The following is a 25,562-nucleotide window of genomic DNA, read 5'->3' as shown; positions in this document are numbered from 1 at the left end:
GAAATAGACCATACATATATTATTTATTTATTTGTTTGCTTTTTACATATTTTATTCACATATAAACTTATGTTATTTCTACACATTAAATATAAAAGAAAAAAAAGTGAAAATGTCACTACTACATGGTTCTTGTATAATTATGTCTAGTTAGAAATAATTAATTCTTACTTGTCTATGGTTGTAATTCTCCATTTGAGGAGTTTGTTCCTACATAATAGGAATTTAGTTTCTCCTAGTTTAGTGTGTGGTTGAAAGAATCTCTCAACCACACTAGTGTATGTCCAATATAGAATTCTTATCTTGAGACTATTGATTGTATAAATATGTGTGTAATTTTCTCATTCATGAATAATAGAGAATATATTGCTGTATGTAATTTTATCTTGTCTATGTTGAGATTTTCTGTTTGGAATAAGATATGAAAAATCTCAGCTGATGACAACAATAGAAATTCAGTTCCTAGATTAGCTCCAGGTTGTTGGGAGATGATTAATGCCTACTATATTTGATGTGAGTGAGTTAATGAGGTTGTTAGATTCTCTATGCTATATAACAGACAACCATTCGGATGTTTGTTGTGATGGTGATAGTTTTGTGAGGATTTCTTGATGTAATCTCCTGTTCTGATTAATAAATTGCCGATGCCTATGTTGTGTGGATGTAGCCCAGATTGGTTGGGTGAACCACGTTAAATTCTTGTGTCTTTATGTGCATGATTGATCTGCTGTGTATTTTGTCTAATTTACCTGAGCATCTGATCTCCAACAAGTGGTATCAGAGCAGTTGGAGGTGGAGCACGTGCTCAAGGTGGAGCGCTGGCTGTGCTGGAGCGCTGAGGGAGCTGTGTATGACGTGCTGGAGGAGGTGCTGCCTGGAGGCGCTGCGTAAAGGTCATTTCTCTGCTGCTGTGCGTAAAGGTCTTTTCTTTGCTGCCTGGAGGCGCTGCGTACGTGGTAGTTTTCAATCGATTGCCAGAAGCCTGTTTCCTGCGGAGTACGCAGTGTTTGAGCTGTGGCTGTGCAACGGTTTTAAAGTATACCTGAAGCCTTCAATATATGCGGTGTATTACATGCTGATCGAGGTACTGCTCTACGATTTTAAAGTATACCTAAAGCCTTAAATTTATGCGGTGTATTACATGCTGATCGAGGTACTGAATGCGTGTTTGCATTTTCCGTAACTGTTTACATGCTGAATGCGTGTTTGCATTTTCCGTAACTGTTTTTCACTTTTGGCCTGCTCCGATTATTCTAAAAATTCCCCAAACAGCAAGCTACCTAAGGTTGTTGTGAACCGCATAAAATCCGGTGTTCACAATTTTCATAAAAATATTGAACCACAAGGTTTAGTCTTTGTCTCAATATTCTGGAATGTCAAGATTCATTTATTATTATGATATCATGTAAAGTAATTCGCCGGAATTTGCGTTTGCCATATATATATATGCGGGAAGTGGCTTGGCGTGGTAGGTAAGGAGTTGGCATGAGAGGGCGTACTCTGTGCGGGTGGCTTCTTGGTATAGCGAAATTTGTGTTGCCTGCGTTTAATAAAAGAATGCGCGCAGAGGAGAGCAGTGTGATGCATATTTTATAATCATGCAATCTGGATTTATGCTGCACAGTGGCAGTAAAAGAAAAATTTTGTTTTTTATTTAAAGCATAGGCAGATATATGTATGTGAAGTACAAAGGGAAGATAGGCATAGGCAGTTTTGTTCATTGCTGGTATTTAAACACAAACTTCATTTATTGAAAGTTGTTATTTTTTGGAGATTATTGTGTTTTTTGTTGATACAAATGGCGAAAACTCAAAGTGCCCGGTTCGAAATCGAGAAATTTAATGGCAAAAATAATTTCGAGATCTGGAAGGTAAAGATGCATGATCTGCTGGTACAGCAGGGCGTGGCAAAGGCATTGTTGGGCAGGTCCAAACTGCCTTCCCCCGTGACAGATGATAAGTGGAATGAATTGGATGGCAAAGCCTTGAGCGGAATTCGGTTGTGTTTGGCTGATGATGTTTTATTTAACATCGTGTCAGAGAAGACTGCAGCTGGTTTGTGGACGAAGTTGGAGAAGCTGTATATGACGAAATCCTTGACAAATCGGATTCTCCTGAAACGACAGCTTTACGGTTTGCGGATGAAAGAAGGTACCTCGATTACTGATCACCTGAATGTTTTTAATACCTTACTGGTGCAATTAGACAGTCTAGATGTGAAATTTGATTCAGAGGATAAGGCAATAACTCTATTGTGTTCATTGCCCGAATCCTGGGATCACTTTGTTACTTCCATAAGCTTTAGTACAGCAAACATTCTTGAGTTTGACGATGTTGTTGGAGCCTTGTTGTCTGAGGAGACGAGGAAGAGGTCGAATGCAGACACCTCTACGTCAGAGGTAATGATGGCCAGAGGTCGCTCAAGAGAGAGACACTCCGGGGGAAAGCATAGCGACTCTCGTTCAAAGTCCAAAGGAAAGAATACAAAGGTGAAGTGCTGGCATTGTGGCAAGGCTGGACATCTGAAAAAGGATTGCTGGAAGTGAAAGCAGGCTGCTAAAGAAGGCTCTTCGACAGAAAAGAAGGAAGCCAACACCACAGATACAGGTTCAGTATCTGGTTCAGGTATGAGTGATGAGGTATTGTCTGTTAATGTTTCAAAACATGATCAACATTGGTTGTTAGATTCCGGGGCATCTAACCACATGTGTATTCATAAAGATTGGTTTAAGACATATAGATCAGTTGATGATGGAGTCATGTACATGGGTAATGATGTCACTTGCAGTATTGTTGGAATAGGAAGTATACAACTGCAAATGTTAGATGGCACAACCAAATTTTTAACTGATGTGAGACATGTACCAGATCTAAGAAAAAATCTAAATTCATTAGGAGCACTGGATACGAATGGATGTAAAAATGTAATTCAAGGTGGAGTTATGAAAATCTATAAAGGTATTTTACTAGTGATGAAGGCTAAGAAGGTAGGAAATCTTTTTCAATTAGAAGGTAGAACTGGGTCAGATCATGTGTCGGTGTCTGAATAGGACAGTAGTTCCATTCGCCTATGGCATCAAAGGTTGGGCCATATGAGTGAACGAGGGTTGAAAATTTTGGCTGACCGCAAGTTACTTCCTAATCTAAGATCTGGAAAGTTAGATTTCTGTAAACATTGTCTGTTTGGTAAACAAAGTAAACAAAAATTTAAAACAGGCAAACATACTAGTAAAGGCATACTTGATTATATCCATTCAGATGTTTGGGGTCCAGCCCCTACATCATCATATGGTGGCTCGTCATATTTTGTATCGTTTATTGATGACTTTTATAGAAAAGTGTGGGTCTACATGTTGAAAAGGAAGTCTGATGTTTTTACAGTTTTCAAGCAGTTTAGAGCATTGGTAGAAAACAACATTGGTAGAACTATAAAATTTTTAAGAACTGACAATGGTGTTGAGTTTTCCTCCAAGGAGTTTGACAGCTATTGCAAGGATGCAGGGATCGTGAGACATAAGACCACGGTTTATACTCCTCAGCAGAATGGAGTTGCTGAACGCATGAACAGGACTCTTCTAGAGAGAGCAAGGTGTATGCTGAGTAACACCGGGTTGCAAAAGGAGTTGTGGACGGAAGCAGTGGCAACAGCTTGTTATGTGATAAACCAATCTCCATCAACGGCGATAGGCTGCAAGGTTCCGCAAGAGGTATGGAAAGGACACCCTTGTGATTATTCTAAACTCAAAGTGTTTGGTTGTGAAGCATATGCTCTAGTGCCTAAACATCAGCGAACTAAATTAGATCCAAAGTCTAAAAGGTATATCTTTGTTGGGTATGGTGATGGAACAAAGGGATATAGATTGTGGGATCCTACTACCCGCAAAATCATCATCAACAGAGATGTAAAGTTTAATGAATCCTCTCTTGTACAGTTAGATGTAGATAGAAGATTGAAACAGGATGATGTATTTGATTTCCAGCACATTCAGTTTGACAGCATTTCTAATGATAGTCATAACGACCATAGTTCAGATTCTAGTCATGAACAGGTTTCAGAATCAGATTATGAACAGGGTTCAGATGGAGGTCATGAACAGGTCTCAGATGGCGATCATGAAGAAGTTCCTACAGATGATAGACAACCAATTGTGGAAGCACCAGAAACATTCTTAAGGAGGTCTACAAGGATCAAACGCCCTCCGAGAAGGTATGATGATCATGTTACTTCAGTTGTTTTGACCGCTAATGATGATGAACCTTTGTGTTATCAGGAAGTTGTAGAAGGTTCAAATAGTGACAAGTGGAAAGCAGCCATGAAGGACGAAATGATGGCCTTAGGTAAGAATGGCACGTGGGATCTGGTTGAACTTCCCAAAGGCAGGAAAACTGTTGGATGTAAGTGGGTGTTCAAGGTGAAATGGGGTATGAATGATATGGAAGACAGGTACAAAGCACGGCTGGTTGCAAAAGGGTTTTCTCAGAAAGCCGGTATTGACTTTCATGAGATTTTTTCACCAGTGGTTAAAATTGTTTCAATTAGAATTGTGTTAGCATTAGTGGCTTTGCTTGATTTAGAGTTGCAGCAGTTAGATGTTAAGACTGCATTTCTACATGGTGACTTAGATGAGGAAATATATATGGAACAACCGGAAGGGTTTGTTCACCATCGCAATGAGAAATTTGTCTGCAGGCTCAAGAAGTCATTATATGGCCTGAAGCAGTCGCCTCGGCAGTGGTATAAGAAGTTTGATTCTTTCATGTTGAGTCAGAAATATGTTAGAAGTGAATATGATCATTGTGTTTATTTTAAACAGTTGAATAATGGCATATTCATTATCTTGGTATTGTATGTTGACGATATGCTTTTAGCAAGCAAAAGCATAGAAGAAATCAACAGGTTGAAGGCTCAGATGGCAAGGACATTTGATATGAAAGATCTAGGAGCTGCAAGACAGATTTTGGGCATGGAGATTTTCAGAGACAGGAGCAATGGTAAGCTATGGCTATCACAACAAAAGTATATTGAGAAAATACTTTTGAGGTTTGGTATGAATAATGTGAAGCCTGTGTCAGTCCCTTTAGCTTCCCATTTTAGCTTTCTTCGAGTTTATGTCCTAATACAGATGAAGAAAAGGATTATATGTCTCGAATTCCATATGCCAATGTAGTAGGGTGTTTAATGTATGCTATGGTTTGTACTCGACCAGATATTTCACATGCAGTTGGGGTTGTCAGCAGGTACATGGCAAATCCGGGTAAATAACACTGGTCGGCAGTGAAATGGGTGCTTCGGTACTTGAGAGGCACAAGTAGTTATTGTATTTCTTACAATAAGAGTAGTGAATTTGTTTGCGGATATGTTGATTCCGATTTTGCAGGTGATTTGGATAAGAGAAGGTCAACTTCAGGGTACGTCTTTACTCTTGCAGGTGGAGCTATCAGCTGGATGTCAAAGCTATAGAACATTGTTGCTTTGTCCACTACTGAAGCAGAATACATTGCTGCTTCTCATGCTTGCAAAGAAGCGATTTGGTTGAAAGGTTTGTTTGGTGAATTTGGTAGGTTGCAGGACAGCATCAAGTTATTTTGTGACAGTCAAAGTGCAATACATTTGGCTAAGAATCCGGCCTATCATAGTAAATCAAAGCATATACCGATCAAGTACCATTTTGTAAGACAGGTTATCACTGAAAGGGGAGTCTCTCTTGAAAAGGTGCATACAAAGGAGAATTGTGCAGACATGTTCATGAAACCAGTTTTGTTGGAGAAGCTACGCTGGTGTTTGGCTTCTCTTGGCTTGCAGAAAAGATAAAATAATAATAACAGGGCATCAAGCGAATTGTTGTCAAGGTGGAGATTGTTGAGATTTTCTGTTTGGAATAAGATAGGAAAAATCTCAGTTGATGACAACAATAGAAATTCAGTTCCTAGATTAGCTCCAGGTTGTTGGGAGATGATTAATGCCTCCTATATTTGATGTGAGTGAGTTAATGAGGTTGTTAGATTCTCTATGCTATATAACAGGCAACCATTCGGATGTTTGCTGTGATGGTGAGAGTTTTGTGAGGATTTCTTGATGTAATCTCCTGTTCTGATTAATAAATTTCTGATGCCTATGTTGTGTGGACGTAGCCCAGATTGGTTGGGTGAACCACGTTAAATTCTTGTGTCTTTATGTGCATGATTGATCTGCTGTGTATTTTGTCTAATTTACCTGAGCATCTGATCTCCAACAGTCTATAGGAAATTTCTTTTATGGCTTGAGTGGGTAAACATTGTTCACCCTAGCAAAACGAAAACTTGGATTTCGCCCTTCCTTTATTGATGTATGTTTGTCCCTCCACCAATAAAATCTTTCCATTTGTCCAAATAGTTTTATGCCCACATTTTGGCCACCTGATGCATATCTCTACGACACGCCATGCCTCCATACCTGTGCTCTCCCTTCCACCTTTCGTTTTGACACCCTCCTCCTTCCCATTGGTCAATCGAGCCCGTTTGCCATACCTCCTGCATTGAATTGCACTGTCTGCCATCTCCCTTACATGGCATTACCTGTGTCAACATGGAGTTACCTGTGTTAAAGAGGCATGTACCCTTCTCCTTGTTGTTCAGTCGATCCACATCCACCATACCTGTGCTCTCCCTTCAACCTTCAATTTCTACACCCTCCTCTCTGGCACATTGTACCCTTCTCCTTCTAGCTGGTCAATCAAGCCTCTGCTCACTGGTTAATCAAGCCTGTTCACCATACCTCCCGCGTTGGATTGCATTGTCCGCCATCTCCTTCACATGGCCTTACCTGTGTTAAAGAGGCTTGTACCCTTCTTAGCACAACTCTATGAGACATTATAAAACGATGAACATTTAAACAAAATGAAAGGGAAAATTTTCGGATCAGTGTGAAGGCAAAACTAGTATTCATGTCGTAGTCATTCTGATTCCTGGGCAAGGCCGCATCAACCCCATGATGCAACTCACAAAGAAGCTCGCCTCTAAGGGCATTGCCATCACATTTGTCCTCACACAATCATGCAACAACGTCATCACTCACGGTCATATTAACAATGGTCTGGATGCATTTTCCCAACCTCGAATTCTTGGCCTCAACATTCGGCTGGTGGCAATACCTGATTTCCTGCCTGGGGAGTTCGAGAGATGGAACAAGATCCAGGAGTTTGCCCAGTCTTTGGAAAATATGGAAAGCCATTTAGAGGAGGTCAAATAATCTCAATCAATCCAGTGCAACCCCCATCTCCTGTATTTTCGTCAATACTTACCTTGGTTGGGCAGTGCCTCTCGCCAAGAAGTTGCGCTTGTTGTCCGTTTCCTTCCCAACGCAGAATGTGTTGATCTTTTCCATAACTTACCATTCATATTTAGGTGATTTCCGCCATTCATATTCATGTATATTTCCACCTTTTTTCTCCATGTTCTAGTAATTTGTTGTTCAAGTTGTTTTGTAGCGAAACATCCGCAGGAATCGACAATCCACATTCCTTGCGCGACCCCTTTATAGATCACAGATCTTCCCTTGGAGTTAAAATGAATCCCAACTGATGTAATATCTAGAGTGGTTGCTCATTTTCAAACAGTCAGAGAGGCAAACTGGGTTGTAGCCAATTCCTTCCATCCTTTAGAAAGTCATGTGCTGGAGGCTTTGTGGGAGAAAATGCGAGTGTATTGAGTTGGCCCATTGCTCCCTTCGGCGTACCTCGACCTCTCAAATTATTGTAACTTCGTTATGGGGACTAGTTATCGGGTAGAGATGGACTGCACACAATGGTTGCACGACAAGTCCCACAAGTTGGTCATATACGTATTGTTCAACAGCCTATTCCCAATGTCAAAAATCCAAATAGAGGAAATAACAATGGGTCTCAAGGAAATCGATGACAATTTCATTTTCGTTTTTCAACGTCCAGGCGAAGAGTGCTCCGAAGTCTCATCCATGCTGCCAGATGATTTTATGAAAAAAACAAAGCAACGAGGACCGGTTGTTCCTTGGTGTTCATAGGTGAAAGTGCTCTCTCATCCATCCATTAGTGGGTTTTTCAGTCACTTTGTGTGGAACTCCACTTTAGAGAGCATCTCCTTAGGCCTCCCCATGCTGGGATTCCCTTTGGGTGGGGAGAAATTTTTAACTGCAAGTTCATAGCCGATGAATGGAAGATTGGGCTGACACTAAGGACCGAGGATGATACAGAGAAGGTTATTGGTAGGGCTGAAATAACGGAAAATATGAGGAGATTGATCCAAGGGGAGGAGATGAGAAGGGCGGCCGAGAGACTAAGAGATGCTTTCAAAATGGAAGGAAGGAAAGGAGGAACTCCTGAGAGTAATTTGGAAAGCGTTGCAAAGGGGTTAATAACCAAACTCTTTGAAAACAAGATATAATCTTCATGTTCTCCCAGTGGATTCATGTGAGGGAAGACTCGGAAAATCGGAAAATGAATGCTGGTGAATGTAAAATTCAACGGTATAATAAATTAAGCAAGGTCTGAGTATTCTGTGGAGCAGCATTTGATGTTGTATATATATTGGTGGATCCTATTATAATGATCTAACCACAGTATTAGCCCTATAAAAGAGATATGTCAATCATATTGTCGTTTTTTCCCTACTAGGTTTAGTTCTTGTGGCGTTACTTTTAATGAAAAAATGATTTGTTTATTTGTTGGATGTTATGATCAGGTAGTCATGAGGGAAGGCTATCTTTTTCCGCTAGGTCGAGTTTACGTGACATTATGTTTGGAGAAAAAAATTATTATGTTTGATGCTATTATTAGGTATTTAAATATGAGAGTTATTTTCGTTGGAATAGATTTTAGAATACTTTGAAATTCAAAGCACAACAACAATGTTAATAGTTTCGAGTATTTGTAGAATTCATAATTGAGATAAGTTTAGTTGTTTTCACAATTTTACCAAGTTATACCAATAATTTTTTATTAATAGGTAAATTTACATTGTTATTTACAACATAAGCACCTAATGCTAGTATTATAGAGTTTTTGGAGTTGTCTTTAGTATGATTTTTTTGAAGCTTTTCTGGTGGGTTTTTCCGGTCAAATTTCTCTAAAATCCGGCAACAATTTATTGAAATCACAAGTTTGATGGGTAATCCCTTCACAATTTTAGTATGACTTTTTTGAGGCTTTTCCGGTCAAATTTCTCTAAAATATGGCAACAATTTATTGAAATCACAAGCTTGATAGGTAATCCCTTCACAATCAAAGTGTCTTAGGAGGGTGTTGAATCCAAATATGCAGTTAAAAAACCAGTTTGAATAACACAAAACAAGATTTCACCTCAAATTTTTCCGCGGATTCTGAAATCTTCAAAAAATCGCACTAAAAACAACTCCATTTTTTTTAGCACCAATAAAGTGTACATAAATTAGTTTGTGTAAAAAAGATTGAGAATAAAATTAATTAAATTATTTCAAAAAGTATCTACACTCTATTAAACCGTATTTTAATAAAATCATTTCACTTTAAAATAAATATTCCTTACTATTTATAAAACTAAATCCAGAGATGGCTGTCCTCACTGTTGGTTTGACACCTGAGTTGATAGGTTTTACCACCTTCGGAGAAAACTAAATCCACACTTAATTTGTTCAAACTTATTAAATAATTTTCCAATATTTAATAAAATAAATTTGTAAATTTTATTTATTTATATTCGCTATAATTTTAAACATCTTCTATACCCAAACCTAATAATAATTCGTGGTATAATTCATGGTACGATGGTATAAGGCTAGAATATTAATGATTACTGCACACTGATCGCCGAATCCTGTCAAATATGATCTGACGCATCGACTGCAGTGATCATACTGCAATTACGTCTTTGTATATGACGTACTTTGGTAACACAATAAGTGTTTCCTTAATAAATTGTTATTGATTTTCTTGAACACAGCTAACACCATAGCCATAAACCTTTCAGTTTTGTTCTCATGAAATGGAGATATCTTCAACCACATTAATAACGAATAAATTTTTCCATGTTTTCTTTGGACCATTTTAGTAGTGCCTTCATCGTTGGTTTACTTTATCGTGCTTGTATTGATTGAATGCTACATGGATTTAATGACTGGTCCATGCATTGATTAAATATATGTTAATTTAAATTTTAGGTATTAGTTTGCACAAAATTTTTATATTTGTTTTCACATATCTGTTTCAGGTAGAGTCAATGTTCGTAATTTATTGATTTTTATATTTTGTTGGTATTATTTTGGTTGATGGAGATGTTTTTGGTTTAGTATGTAAGAGTTGTTCATGTGAATCCATGGTATTATCCATCGTATTCATGTGGAATATATCCTATTTAAATAGAGTAATTAAACTAGCCTAGATTTATCTTAACTCCATATCTACCAAGGGTTGAGAGGGACCAAATCTCTTGAGATGAAAATATATTAATATGTAAAAAATCTTGGAGTTAAAATAGTTATTTTTGAATCGTTTAGTCCCTATTCTACATAAACAATATATATTATATATATTATGACTTTGATATATGGCTTTTAAATAAAATTATGGTAAATTTAACAACATTTTGTTTTTACAAATTAGACAATGATTATGAACCAGATATTAAATTTTACTTTAATTAATTAATTTAAATTTAAAAAAAAACATATAGTAATATGTAGTGCTCGCAAAAAAAAATGGCATACCCATCAAATTGATTGCCCTATTCCATCACTAATTTTCAAAGTTTATATAATGATATTGCGTAACTTATACCTTCACTGCAATCGCATGAATTGCCTCAAACATTTCACCATGAGATCATGATATATATTATTATTTATATTTTACTATTTTTAATTAAATATATTTTATTATATCTTCTACCATACTCAATATAAATGGTTATATAAATATAAAAAAAATATTAAAAATTAATATAAATATATAATAGTATTTAAAGTTAATATAAAAAACAATAATATTTGTAATAATCATATGAATTTATATTATATATAATATTTTTTAAATATTATTATAGTTAACATTATAATTGTAAAAAAAATATAAATTTATTTTTACATTATTGTATTAAATATAAATTGTTTCATTTATTTTATTTTCAACAAATGTTTTATTTTTTTAATATCAATTTAGGGTTAATTTTGTTACAAACTTTATTATATATTTTAAAAATTATGTGTAATAAGTATTTTACATGTAATTTTGATTATTTTATATCTTGCACAATAATAAAGAGTACTATCATCTTTATTTTTTTTATTTAGCTATATTTAAGGTAAGCGCACGTACTAGCTATTATGTAACACTTGTATTGTAATTGTTTTTAAATGGAAATATTTTGATATATATATTTACGCAGATAAGCATTTTCTTTGCTGGCTTGGGGTGGGCAAACATTGTTCACCCCAACCAATAGGAAAGGTTGAATTTCACCCTTCCAACCAATAAAATTTTTCCATGTGTTTGTCCCCCTAACCAATGGAAATTTGCCATCTATCCAGATTGATTTCCGCTTGTTTTCCCATAGCTACCTGTTTCTGCAGCGCTCTACTAACAGAAATCCTCCACCCTGTTTTCAACCCTTCTACTCCTCTCTGGCAGGTTGTACCATTCTCCTTCTACTCCTCTCTAGCACACTACCCTTATTCCCGTTGATCAATCGAGCCCCATTCACCATACCTCCAGCATTGAATTGCACTAAGGATAGGGTATTCGTTGCAGGTGTGATAGGAAACACTGGAAAAGGGATTGTAACCCAACTCTTATCCAAAGGATTCAATGTCAAGGCCGGTGTCTGTGATGTGGACTGTGCCAACAACAATTTCCCCTCTAATGACGACAAAATTCAATTTGTCAAGGAAAATGTGACAGAGGGTGCTGCTAAATTGAGTGAAGCAATAGGCAATGTTGAAGCTGTCATCTGTGCAACAGGGTTCCGCCCTTCTTTGGATTTACGGCTCCATGGAAGGTTGATAACTTTGGTACGGTGAATCTATTTTATGCATGTCAGAGTTTACAACTCTAACGTGTTTACAGATTTTACCTAACGAAGCAAGGATGTGTAAGCACTGCACAACATTGAAAGACCTAAGTTCCTCTTCTCCCCATTGATTACCTCCATCTTCACTTTTCCAGAGCTCTGAACGTTAGGTTTAGATTATTTTCATCATAAGCTTGGATTCCCAATTTCCCATTACTCTTTTTCAAAATTGTGACTGATAGGCTTAGCAATCTCAGTGTTTTGGGATCTAGGTCCTCAACAAACTATTGATTTGTTGTGTGCAAAGGAAGTGGGTCTAATCAAGCATGTCTTCTGCGGGATAGAATTTGGCAGCCTTTTCATCATATTTGGGCACCTGCGGTTGTTTGGCATGCTGGGGAAAATTGCCCTCATTCTTTTCCTTGAGGGCCCAAATACCTCTTTTGTGATACATTTTTGATCTGGAAAAACGACCTAGTCCCCTTATCAATTCTTTGTTTCTTGAAACCCTCTACTTCCTTGTTATGGTCATCTCTCCTGTTGCTGCATCAATCTCTTCCTCTGATATCAGTTATAGCAATCTCTTCCTGTGATACATTTTCAATCTGGAAAAACGACCTACTCCCCTTATTAGTTCTTTGTTTCTTGAAATCCTCTACTTCCCTGCCATGGTCATCTCTCCTCCTACTATTGCAACAATCTCTTCCTTTGATGTTAGCTACAGAGGACTATGAAATGCTACAATTTTACTGCTAGGGTTCGAGCTTTAACAAAGGTTTGGTGCACTTGGTTTGGTAATAAAAACATGTGTAGACCGCAGTGCTTTTTATTATACACCAATTCTAGTCCCTTGGATACTAATTTAACATGCGTTGAGTTTTATGGAGAAAATGACCTTGCCTCCAAAGAAAAAAGAAGACAAAAAAGTCCTAGATGTTGAAGTCCTAAAGGCCTTATAATTTGTTCCTGAGATGAAGCAGTATTTGACTGCGAGGTTTAGTTTGAGATCAGGAGTGAAGACACATGAGCTTGCTTCCTGAAAGATGAGCAACTCCAGATATTCCTTTTTCATGATTGAAACTATTGTTAATGAGTTTAGAATTTTTAATATAAGCCTTTCTCCAATTAAGGCTTGAAATGTTTTGCGTCAATTTTATGCAATTGTTTTTGGTATCCATATTTAGAAATTATTAAATTTTAGGAAACAATGTTTCACTTGAACCCTGTGGGTAGGCTTGGTAAAATATATGGTTTATATTACTTGATGTTGTTAGTTGATATGAGAGAGGGCATGCTGGGGAATATTGTCCCCGTTATTTTCCTTGAGGGCCCAAATACCTCTTTTGTGATATATTTCGATATGGAAAAACGAAGGCTACACCCCTTATCAGTTCTTTGTTTCTTGAAACCCTCTACCTCCCTGCCATGGTCATCTCTTCTCCTGCAGCTGCAACAATCTCTTCCTCTGATATCAGCTGCAACAATCTATTCTTGTGATACATTTTCGATCTGGAAAAATGACCGACTCCCCTTATCAGTTCTTTATTTTTTGAAACCCTCTGCTTCCCTGCCATTGTCATCTCTATTTCTGCTGTTGCAACAATCTCTTCCTCTGATATCAGCTACAAAGGACTTAGAGGCTTACTATGAAATGCTACAGTTTTACTGCTAGGGTTTGAGGTTTAACAAATGTTTGGTGCACTTGGTTTGGTAATAAAAACATGTATATAACGTAGTGTTTTTTTTATACGCCACGTTTATTCCCTTGGATACTAATATAAAATGCCTTGAGTTTTCTGGAGAAAATGACCTTGCCTCTAGAGAAAAAAGAAGATAAAAGTCCTCGATGTTGAAGTCCTAGAGGCCTTAGAATCTGTTCCTGAGATGAAGCCGTATTTGGTTGTGAGATGCAAAAGCCCATTGGTAATATTGAACTTGCAAGTCAAAAAGGCAAAGGGAAATGAACCAGTAGAATCATTGATGTCACTGTTAATTTCAATTGAGAAATGAGAGAATTCTATGGATCCTGACTTCTCTCCCAAGGACTCAATGACAATGCGAACAAGTTTTTTTGGGTATCAATAATGCTCACAAAATTCGTAATATGCATTCTTTCACATGTGATGCATAAAGATAAATATATTGTAGATATTATGACTACTAAATAATTGCCTATAGTGGTTCTGGTGACTCCAAGCTCTCTCAGAATCATGCTCTCCAAAAAAATCAAACAAAACTGCATGATGGGAGAGGGATTGTTGAACATAAAAAGTTAAAATCCATTGGTCTGCCTCTGCGTCACTATCCAAATTATGTTATCCAAAAGGATCAAACAAAACTGCCTGAGGGGAGAGGGAGGGTTAAACATAAAACCCAGTTGGTTTGCCTCTGTGGGCTTTGAAGAGAGAGCAGGGCCTCCTCATATGTGCGTTAACTCATGAGTCCTTGGTTGGCAAAAGTCATTCCAATTGTAAACTGTCACAAACATTTGAAAAAAAAAAGCAAATATGTGATGGAGGTGTTTGGTTAACCTAACTTGATAAGTCAGTCTAGTTGTAAACTCTCACAGACATTTGAAAAAGGAAAATGAAAAAAAAACAAACAAATACGTAGTGGAGGTGTTTGGTTAAGTAATTTCATGCTCATTAGGCATCCATGTTCAGACTATGGTTTAGGAAGACCACACCTATCACTCACATATTTTCAATTATTTTGGTTTTCTCCATTTATGATGATTTCTCTTATAGTGGTTTTGGTGACCCCAAACACTCTCTAAATCATTCTCCCCAAAAGTATCCAACAAAACTGCATGAGGGGAGATGAGCGTTGAATGTAAACCCCATTAGCTTGTCTCTGTGTGCTTTGAAGGGAGTGCTTTCTCATTGGTTGACAAGAGGAAATCCAACTTTTAACCCTCACAAACATCCAATAAAGGAAAAGGAAATAAAAACCACAAAGGATATGTGGTTTGTGGCATTGGGCTACAACTCATATGTGCACCAAATGTCTCCTCAGTTTTGAAATAGTGAGGACTCGTGCCTAGTTTTTGTAGAGGAGAAAGTGGGGCACATTAATTGATGTGTATAAACAAGTGGGAAGGCAGTAAAATGGAAAGAGTAGGGTTCAAGAATTCATGCCCACACAGCTCCCACATTCCACATCTATGCTTGGGAATGGAAAAATTACTTTCTTTTGGCTAGGTAGATGAGTGTTATGGCTTTCGACTGGCCTTGACACAATGCCACAGTGATTTCATTTTGGTCACTTGCAAGTGTTTTGAAATTTTGTTTCTCTAAATGCTCATCTTTACATATGATTCATAAGTAGAGTGTAGGGTTTGTAATTTTGTACCTTCTTCAATAAGATTTAGGAATTCATAGACTTCGTGAAGTTGGGGACAAAAGAGAACCCTTTGAATATCTCCTTTGTTTATTCTATATATTTTTTTTAATCCTGATTGATTCTCATGCCATGCAGGAACTGACAGAGAGATGTATGTGCCAATGTGCTAAGCAATTTATTCTTTCTATTTTAATTGTGCCAATGTGCTGAGCAATGTATGTGTTTGTGTTGTGTGTGTAGGAAAGACAGAGAGAGGGAAGGTAGAGGAAGAGGGAGAGAGAGAGGTATTTAATCTAAAATTATGATATCTTTGTGGCATTGGCAGAATTGGATAGAGATGTCGGCAAAGAGGAAATTAAATCTGCTCATAAATGTTTAGCCAAACGGTATCATCCCGATGTTATGCATTTTTTTCTTCTAGTTTTCAACTACTGAGGAGCTTAATAATATGCATTTAAGTTGGTCAGTCTATCTATTATTTTTTCTTTGATGTTTGAATCTATGAGTTCATCTTCCAAGTTTCTAAACAGTAATAGATTGACATAATATCACCAAAGTGAAGTAGTAAGAAGCTGCAGGTATTTAGTGATTACTTATGCTCTAAAAGAATTGAAATTTGTTGTGTTGCATTGCATATCTATTTAAATAACAAATTCTCTTGGATTCTTAGTAAAGGCACCCACCATAAATTTTATAATTGCCAAGAAAGGCACAATAAATTCCTTATTTTAACAAGTTCTTCCTAAAGCACTCTTAGAACAATAAAAGATAGTCCTTCATGTGGTCACTAGTTAGTGAATCTTCTTTGTAATCCCAAATTATAATATCTGGAATTTCCCTCAGAAAACACTGGCAAGCTGGCTTGGGTTGTCATGCATTGATCTATTTCATGAACCATAGAAGTGAACTTTCATGTTGTAGGCCCTGCACCATGTGTGCCCTGCCTATATAATGAAAATTCACAAATAATTTTTGGTTCTTCAATTCGTTTCACCCACTAAATTTTATCTACTTGGTTTACTTACAAATCCATGTTGTTTGCTGCTGAACGATTCGGTATGGCTTGTTGAGCAGCCAACCCAAAGAATGCGTACATCAAGCTGAAACCTATCTGGTTGATCCGGATTTAAGCAGGAACGCAATAGATTACAGAGATAACCATAAATACAGAGATGCGATAACCATAAAAACAGAGATGCAGCGGAAATAATACTTCATTTCATTAATGGAGAATACTAAAATATGCTTACAAATAGAAATAACCCAGCTAGGGCGATGGTAGCTTATCTCTGAGAAGAGATGTGTCGGCTACATGCCTCTGAACTGTTTCGAACTGTGTTTACGATGAGGCTCGAAGGCATATTTATTATTGAGAAACAATGGAAAACCCTTCACATTCCAAAACCTAACCCTAGAAGATGAAACGCCAAATTGTGGGCCCCGTTTTGGGGTGAGTTGGACAGCCAACTTCCCGGGGTCACGAATTGGTCGTATTATCTCCGTTTGACGCGCATGATAGCCCGTTGGAAAGATCTCTCCGAGGACTACGACGGAAAATACGATTTTTATTAGAAAAATCGCTGGCGGTGGATTTCCCAAAAAAAAGTCGTTTAGGGCCTCAAAATAGCTCCGGAAGTTTAGGACCGGAAAAACTGCTAAAAATAGTAAACTGTGGTATAATTAAGGAAACTGAAAAACTGAAAGAGACAGTTGTGGGGGTCCAAATGGGATAGGTGGGTGGCCACCAACATCCACCTGGATCACTGGTAATGATGTGACTAAGCTCATTCCCAGCACATGATTCCCATATATAGTGTGGCTTGGAGGATGTGTAGTAGTCAATTCTCTATTTAGCCCTACCATACACAATCATTATTCTAAGAAACTGTTTAGTGATCTATTTGATTGAACTGGAGGCCTGGTAAAATATATGGTTTATATTACCTGATGTCGTTAGTTGATGTGAGAGAGCAACTAACGCCTTTTCAAAAGCGGCATAAACAAAGAAAATAAATTTGTTTTCTAGATGGGTTAATAAAACTATAAAAGGCATCAATTTGATTCCAATTTGTGTTGTGAAGATATGTTTTATACATATTAAATTGTAAACTACTAAATTTTAAATCTTCTAGTTTGCTCAAAGTTGTTTCTTATGTATACATTTATTTGGTTGATATATAGATTTTCCTCATTTTGGGGACAATTATACAAATTTATGGCAAAGCAAAACTGATTTAACTCTATTTGATGATACAAGAATTGGAGTTGTTGGTTTAATCTGTTGAAAAACCCTTTTGTTGAATATATTTAGTTTATCGTAATTTGTAAATTATGAATGGAACCTGAAATTGTTCTCTTATTTCATCTGTTACTTTAAACAATTGTAAATGCTTTTTGGTTGCTTATTCAAGTTTCTTGAACAATTGTGTGTATCCATTGAATTTTGTCTACTACTTTGGAAAAGTTAAGATGTAGATTGGGTAGGGAAATTGATTGAATTCAAATAAAAATGATTGTCAATGTTATGGGAACCACCTTAAAAATAACCCCTAAAAAACTGTTAATTTCATATATTACTAGTTACAACTGATATTAGTTACAACCTATATCAATAGACATAAGAGTTGCATGAAGATCTTCTTTGTATTCAAGTTCTAGACATGAATATATATGGTCTTGAACAATACCCCAAGCAATAAGGAGTTTTCATGCTTTGAAGCATATTAATCTGAATTTTGACATGGAGTGTTTGTTGATCTTTGAACACTTTGAATTCTCCTTATTAGAAGTGTGAATTGAAAGTGCATTCCTCGAGCGACAGTTGTGCATATCTTTTATTAAGGAAATGCAATAACAAAAAGTTATGTGGTTTATCATATCTCTTTGCAGCAAACCTTTGATCAGTTAAGTTTGATAATAATATATAAGTAATTGTATTATGGTTGAAACTTTCCCACCAAAAAAGTTATCTTTGCAGATAAACATGGACACAAAGCAGGGCATGCTTCACTATTTCTCATTTTCAAATCTCTTTGCAACAAACCTTGATCATTTATGTTTAAAAGTTGTATACACATAATTGTATTTTGGATGAGTCATACCCAACAAGATTTGCAAATAAGCATGGCCACAAAACAAGACATTGTCCACTATTTCTTCTTTTTAAATATGAAACACTGAACATTGAAAACTGCAGAGATGTTTTCTTTATAATAAGGTTAAGGGTTTATAATTTTTTAAAAATTTCAAGATAGAATTCCTAGAATTGAAATCAACAGAAATCTAAAATTTACTAAGATATAGTTATCTATTAAGTTTGATATTTACATATTGACTGGTTTTGTTAGGAATTAAACAAAAGCAGGTACCCGACAATCATAAGAACTTATTATAGAGAAGCTCTAGGGTCACTAATAGTGTACGATATCTCCACATGGTACTCGTTTGAGCGCGTACCTTGGTGGCTTAAAGAGCTGAGAATGCATGCAAACAACAACATTGTGATCATGCTTGTTGGCAATAAATCTGATTTAGGGAACTTGAGGGAAGTCCCAACATACGATGTTAAACAATATGCAGAGAAGGAGGGCATGTTTTTTCTTGAGACTTCCGCTCTTGATGCCACCAATGTTGAGAATGCATTTCTCACTGTTCTTCGTGAGGTCTACAAGGTGGTGAGTAAAAAGGACTTCACTACAAGCCAGGATGATGGGCCTAGGCTTAGGTGCATTATGTCAGGAAGAAGACTGGCTTTAACTCCATATGATGATAATAAGGCTAATAGGGTAGGATCTTATTATTCATAAAGATATTCATGTTCATAATTGGGCCTATGGCCATTCAGATTCCAGAGGAGAGGCCGATATTGGATGTATCTGAAGTATAAATATCATGACAGATATGTGATACATATGAGGAATAAGATCAAGGGTTATTGATCCATGGCCTATAATGTTCACTTTCTTGTAAAGGTATACCTTTTTTTTTAATTAATTGTTCTTTCACGGTAAAACTGATGAATACGTCATACCAAACTACTTTTTTAGTTAAATTCAAGTTACAATTTAATACAAAAGTTGAAAGAAAAAAGCACAAAAGCAATAATTCTTATAAATGAACATGAGTTAGGAGTTGATTTATGCAACTGCAATTGCTTTTTATTGTTTTTAGTAGTATTTACAATTGATTTACTGTGTATTTACATCTAGATTTCAAGAACTTGGGCGTAAGTTAAGTCTCGTTTATCTTGGTCATCAACTTGTTTCAGGTTTTGCCATTGAGCGAAATGCCATACTTAATGAAGGTCCTCCCATTTAAATGGTAAACTTTTCATTTATATCCCTGTAAGAATGTCATACTTAATGAAGGTCCTCCCTTTTAAATGGTAAGCTTTTCATTTATATTTCTGTAAGCCTATTGTCGTATATTTATATCAAATTAAGTTGTTGCAAGAGCCTTAACAAAAGCTAGAGCGCTGGTCTTGAGAAAGCATTCAGTGAATGATATTTCCACAAAAACCTAATTCCTTAGGTATACATCCATCTAATCAGTATTCATCTAAACTAATGGCGATCAAAGTGCTTAAATTACCTAAGTGTACTTGATCATTGTATTATGTTTCAATGAAGAAAAATAGACTACTATATTCATGATCAACCATAATATGACCATAATTAACCATATTCAAACATAGTTACTGAACATAATCATCATCAAATTTATCCATAATCAATCTTAAGATGTTGTAACTTAATATATGGCGCCAAAATTTCCTTCCATATTTCCCCACTCCTTGTAGTGAGGTACGATACTATTGTGCAATTGCTAATTATATGTGTTTTCACAAAATTAAAAAAAAATTAAAAAATAGCTTAAATTTCAGAGATATGAGGAAGCCATTAATTAATTAATGTGATTTCAGCCCACACGAACATTTCTCGTCAACAGTTAATACTAAGGTTTTATTTTGAAGTATGGAGTTTGGAGGCGCAGCAATTATGGAGAGGCCATTACTTTGATATCTTGGGAGCCGCAGCAATTAATGAAAATCCATTACTGTGATATCTTGGGAGGCGCAGCAAGTACGAAGAAGCCATTAAAACACTAAGATCTCCATTGGCTGCGCAAGAAAACGAATACGAACATTAATGGTGGCTCCGCAATAAAACGAATAACTGGCATGCCAATTCACAGAAAATGCCGAGCCCATTGTTAGATTACTGGCTTGTCCTGATCTGACCCGACAAATCGTTTCGTTCGGCTTTGAGTTTATTCTATTCCTGACAATTTAAAGCTTCACGTGAAATTCCCTCCTGTGATCAAGGGTTAGTTTGGCCGTTCTACAGGGAGTAGTCTTTAACGCGACTTTTTGAAAGCCTTTCCGGCGATTTTTTCCGGTGAAAATCCGGCAGTAATTTATTGGAATCCAAGTTTGATAGCTAATTTCTGCACAATGAAACCGTCCCAGGGGTTTTTCAGGATGCTGAATCCGAATATGCAGTTAAAAAACCATTTTAACTGCAACAAATCATGATTTCATCTCAATTTCTTCCGCCGGATTCCGTCACCGGAATCTCAAAAAGTCGCATTATAGACAACTCCGTTCTACAGAGGGAATCGTGATTTACTGTGTTGTAATTGAAGTTAAGTGTCTCTGGGGGTTTTACTATGTTTTGGGACTTTTACAGTGGAGTGGACGTTTAGTATGTTTGGGGAATTTTACAGTGGAGTGGTCGTTTAGTATGTTTGGGGATTTTTACAGTGGAGTGGCCGTTTAGTATGTTTGGGGATTTTTACAGGAGTTGGAATTAAAGTTGTCTGTGTTTGGAGATATTTATGGCGACCCCCAAGGAACACATTGAAAAGATCAGGAAACAATTATCTGATGAATTATACAGCAAGGATGTGCGTTTTCTTATGGATCTCATCCAGGTAATTAATGAGTTTCAAAGTTCTAGTCGTTCTTAATTTTATATGTTTTCTCTGTTTTCACGGTAAGATTAGTGTTTTGATTTGGGTGCAGAATGCGGAGGATAATGACTATGCACCAGATGTGCAACCTTCGTTGGAGTTAGTCTTTACAACTGAAGATGTCGCTGGCGTAGGCGCTCCTGCGACATTGCTGGTTTTTAACAATGAAAAGGGATTCCAGAAACAGAATATTGATTCCATATGCAGCGTGGGACGATCTACCAAAACGAATGACAGGGGAGATGGTTATATTGGAGAAAAAGGTATTACACATATGTTTCAGTCACTCTGTTCCTGCAATGAAATAGACACCTGCCTTGTTTCTAAATTAGACATCAGTGCAATTAGATGATTGTGTGATTTTTATTTTTTATTTTTTCGTTTTTGAAAGGAAAATTATTATTTTGTATTTCAGGTATTGGATTTAAGAGCGTTTTCTTGGTCACAAGTCAGCCTTGCATTTTCAGTAATGGATATAAGATCAGATTCAATGAAATCCCTCCATCCGATGTTAATATTGGATATATTATCCCCGAATGGATAGAAGATAAGCCGTGCATTGCACAACTCAAAGAAATTTATGGTTGCCAACTTCCCAATACTGTTATAGTTCTACCCCTGCGTCCTGAGAAGGTTGAAGCTGTAAAGCAACAGCTCTTGAGTATTCATCCTGAAGTTCTCTTGTTTTTATCTAAGATAAAGAAGCTCTCAGTTCGTGAGCTGAAACACGGTGATCTTAACAGAACTAATAAAATCTCTGTTTTTCGAGAAAATTACATTCGAAGGTCTGGGACCAATGACACGGAATCCTTCGTTCTGCATTTGGTCGCAGAAGAAGATCACTTTTTGACGAGACAATGCAGTTATTACATGTGGAGGCAATGGTTTCCCGTGGAAAATGAGTATTGGGTTGAGCAGAGGAAAGATGTTGCAGAATGGGCCATTACATTAGCTTTTCCATTGGGCAAACGCTTTATAGGAGAAAATATGATAGCTGCGGGTATCTATGCCTTGCATCCCACCGAAATGGTCACTGGATTTCCATTTATTATACAAGCAGACTTTCTACTGGTTTCTTCGAGAGAAAGCATCATTTTCAACAACAATTGGAACCAGGGAATCCTTCACTGTATCCCGTTAGCATTTTGTTCAGCATTCCGTGCTCTGATAAGTGCTAAGTCACCCTTATCTTCAAAAGTCGGGGTTTTTGGGTACCTTCCACGTGATATTCCTTGCTATCCACAGCTAACACAAGTCAGAGATGCCATTCAGGCACAATTAAAAGCAGAAGATGTGATTTTATGCGACATCAGCTTTGGGGGTAAAATTTTATGTAAGCCAACAGAAGCTCGGACCATACTCCCAGCGTTTAAACACATTCTTGAGAGAGCAAGTAAACAAGGTCAGCAAAGCGAACAAGCCCATCTGTTTTGTCGTAATGTACACATAGTCCATCCTTCCCTTGATAAAGAAGAGTTTCACAATAGTTTAAACTTCTTGGGCGTAGTTCACGTCTCTTATAATTGGTATGCTCCCTGTATTCGGTCGTCTGGTTGGTTGCAAGGCCTTCCCGAAGATTTGTATGTTGAACTTCTTTGTTTTATTGCTGAAAATTGGGAGGGACTTTCAAGTCACCTGCAAGACGCTCCTTTGTTGAAGTATATAAGTTCCTCCAAAACCACAGATTTGGCTAGTGTATTAGATGCTACAGGCCAAACCAGAATTTATCTCTCGTCGAAGGAATCGCATATATCATGGCTTACAAAATGGTCTGGAGAACTTGCAAGTGCCGTCGAATATTACTTAATGCCCGAATCTACTCAGAAAGCAATTACAAATCTGGATCCCAAGGAAAGTAAGAAACTGTGTGAGTGGTTGAAACAGCATCCTGAAATTACAGAACTTTCTACGTTAAAGTTTGCTGAGCAGCTACTGGATGCTGTATCAAAATCGAAAGACAGTCAGCATGCCATCACCACTGCACATTTTTTGCACTATTCCTATACAAATAACAAAATCTCGTACAAACAGCTTGTCAGCCTTTGCAAGAATATTCCCCTGGTTGTTGAAGATGGGTATCTAATCAGGGAACGACGGTCGCGAAAGTTTCTCGTGCCTGCATCAACGGGTAACTGGGCCAAGTTAATGGGGAATAATCCCTGGACTCTGGATTTTGAAACACTTTCTGAAGATTACCTTAAACTACCACCTTGTGCAGAAGATTTGATGTATTCGGGCAATGATTTGGTTTCTGAAGATTCCATTATGCTCCCACCTTGTGGAAGAGGTTCGATGTATTCATATATTGATTTGGTTACATTTTTTAGAAGAGACCTCGATGTTGTAGATATTCCGGAGCTATTTCCTCCGAATGCCAAGCTTCCTGCTGTTTCCCATGCTTTGACAAAGGAGAATGCATTTCTTCTGTTAGAGTGGATCCAATATTTGAAAAAAAAACGCAAGTTGCCTGATGCTTTTCTACGTAGTATTTCGGAAGGCAGATGGCTAGCAACATCCAGAGGCTTCGAATCTCCAGCCAGGTCTTTCGTCTTTGATTCCAAGGGGAAATCTCCCCTTCAATATGATGATATTCCCTTTATTGATGAGGACTACTATGGAGAAACTATTCATGAATTCAAGGACACTCTTAAAAAGGTGGGAGTGGTCACTGAATTTGGAAAAGGATGTGACATAATTGTGGGTCATCATATTCGAAAGCATAAAGATTTTAACGCTATAAAAAGGTTGTATAAGTATTTACAGGCTTCAAAATGGAAGCCTCACGAGAGCAAACTGTTAATCATTTGGATTCCAAATGATGGTTGGCATGAAGCAAGTTCATGTGTTGTGCATGATGTGGATGGCATTTTCAAATCAAGGCTAAAGGTGTTGGAAGGCTGGTATGATGAGCCATCGCTACTTGATTTCTTCTCGAAATCTCTGGGTGTACCTAGACATCCCCGAATGGAAGACTACTGCTCCCTGTGGCGGGAATGGGTAGCGAATTCCAGGCATCGTATAATATTGGAATCAGAATGTTGTTTGGTGTGGAAGCATATTGTACAAAACTGGTCATGTTCCCCCATTCGTATAAAGCAATATCTTAAAACTGACGGTGTCTGTAAAGTGCCAGTATGCACAGATAATGGAGATATTCGTGTTTGTATCAAAGACAAAGCATTTGTCCCTGATGACTTGCAGCTGAAAGAATTGTTCAAAGAATATTCAGGAAGATTAAATTTTACTTGGCAGCCGAATCCCTGTAATCCTGAAATACCTTTGGAAGTGTTGTTTTCAATTTATAATAATCTTGGAGTTAAAAATCTCTCACAATCGGTGAGAAGAATAGAGATCTCTGCTCCAGACAATATGATGCCTTGGGAAAAGCTGACACCAGGGGAGGGGATATTAGGGATGGGATTGTACAAAATACTTATTGCATATCTTGCAAAGCCTGCCTTCAAAATTCCAGCTCATAAGAGACATCAGCTTGTGAAAGGGCTTCTGGATTGTCCAGTCTATGGAGTGAATGAACCACTCGTGATGCAATATTCTCTGTTGTTGGCGAGAGAAACTGGTGAAGCGGAGAATATTCAAGTGAACACAACGAGAATGGTGCGATGGGAAAAGGAAAAGAAGCGGTTACTGGTACAAACACCTGATCCTCACAATAAAAAGGAAACGATGTTGTTTGCCACTACTTTTGCTGAGGTGGTCTCCGATGGTCTGTTAGTAGAATTTCCTGATTTAGTGGCAAGACTATGTGAGATAATTAAAGATGGTTGTTTTGTAAATTTCGACTTGGAAGCAGTGGATGTCATGCTTCAGTGTATGAATTTTCAGTTGTTTATGGAGGACGAGCGCTTCCTTTCTTCTGTATTCCTGAAAAAGGAGGTTTCTGGCTCAGAATCATCTACATCTGCATGGTGGGTTGGTGACGCGATTACATCGCGCAAGAGGAAGGGTGGGCGCCGAGGAAGGGCAATCTCCAATGACTATGAAGCTGGCAAGGTATTCAGCATTCAGCGGCAGAAGGTCGTTTGACCCTTCAAGTTAAAGGATAACCCCTGTAATGTGAAAAGTGCTGGTCAACCATCTAATCAATGCATTGGAAATCAGATGAGTTAGACATTGTTAATGCTTTCATGTTTTGCCAACTACTGAAAACAGTGGGCCTGTTCCATTGCCGTGGAAATGAAGAAGCTGTTTTATAGACGCATGAAAAAACCAAAATAGTTTTGACTGGAAACCGCTATGAAA

The 25,562-nt window shown here is 37.3% G+C and overlaps 1 protein-coding gene and 1 pseudogene across 1 annotated transcript; both read left to right on the top strand.

Annotated features, from left to right (window-relative positions):
• The first annotated feature begins 850 nt into the window (after nt 1-850).
• On the top strand, nt 851-8,396 carry LOC149201048 (UDP-glycosyltransferase 86A1-like; annotated as a pseudogene).
• Nucleotides 8,397-21,167: 12,771 nt separating this feature from the next.
• On the top strand, nt 21,168-25,346 carry LOC149201047 (uncharacterized). The gene is made up of 3 exons (XM_089401178.1): nt 21,168-21,263; nt 21,355-21,565; nt 21,718-25,346. The coding sequence occupies exons 1-3, from the start codon at nt 21,168-21,170 to the stop codon at nt 25,344-25,346; spliced, it is 3,936 nt and encodes a 1,311-aa protein (XP_089257304.1).
• The last annotated feature ends 216 nt before the right edge of the window (nt 25,347-25,562 follow it).

Source organism: Pinus tabuliformis, chromosome 2_1 (assembly GCF_031772625.1).
Source record: "Pinus tabuliformis cultivar Carrire ecotype Pingquan chromosome 2_1, CPIR1, whole genome shotgun sequence".
NCBI classification, from domain to species: domain Eukaryota; kingdom Viridiplantae; phylum Streptophyta; class Pinopsida; order Pinales; family Pinaceae; genus Pinus; species Pinus tabuliformis.
The sequence above is the reverse complement of the archived record's forward strand: the minus strand, read 5'-3'. Positions and strand labels throughout refer to the sequence as shown.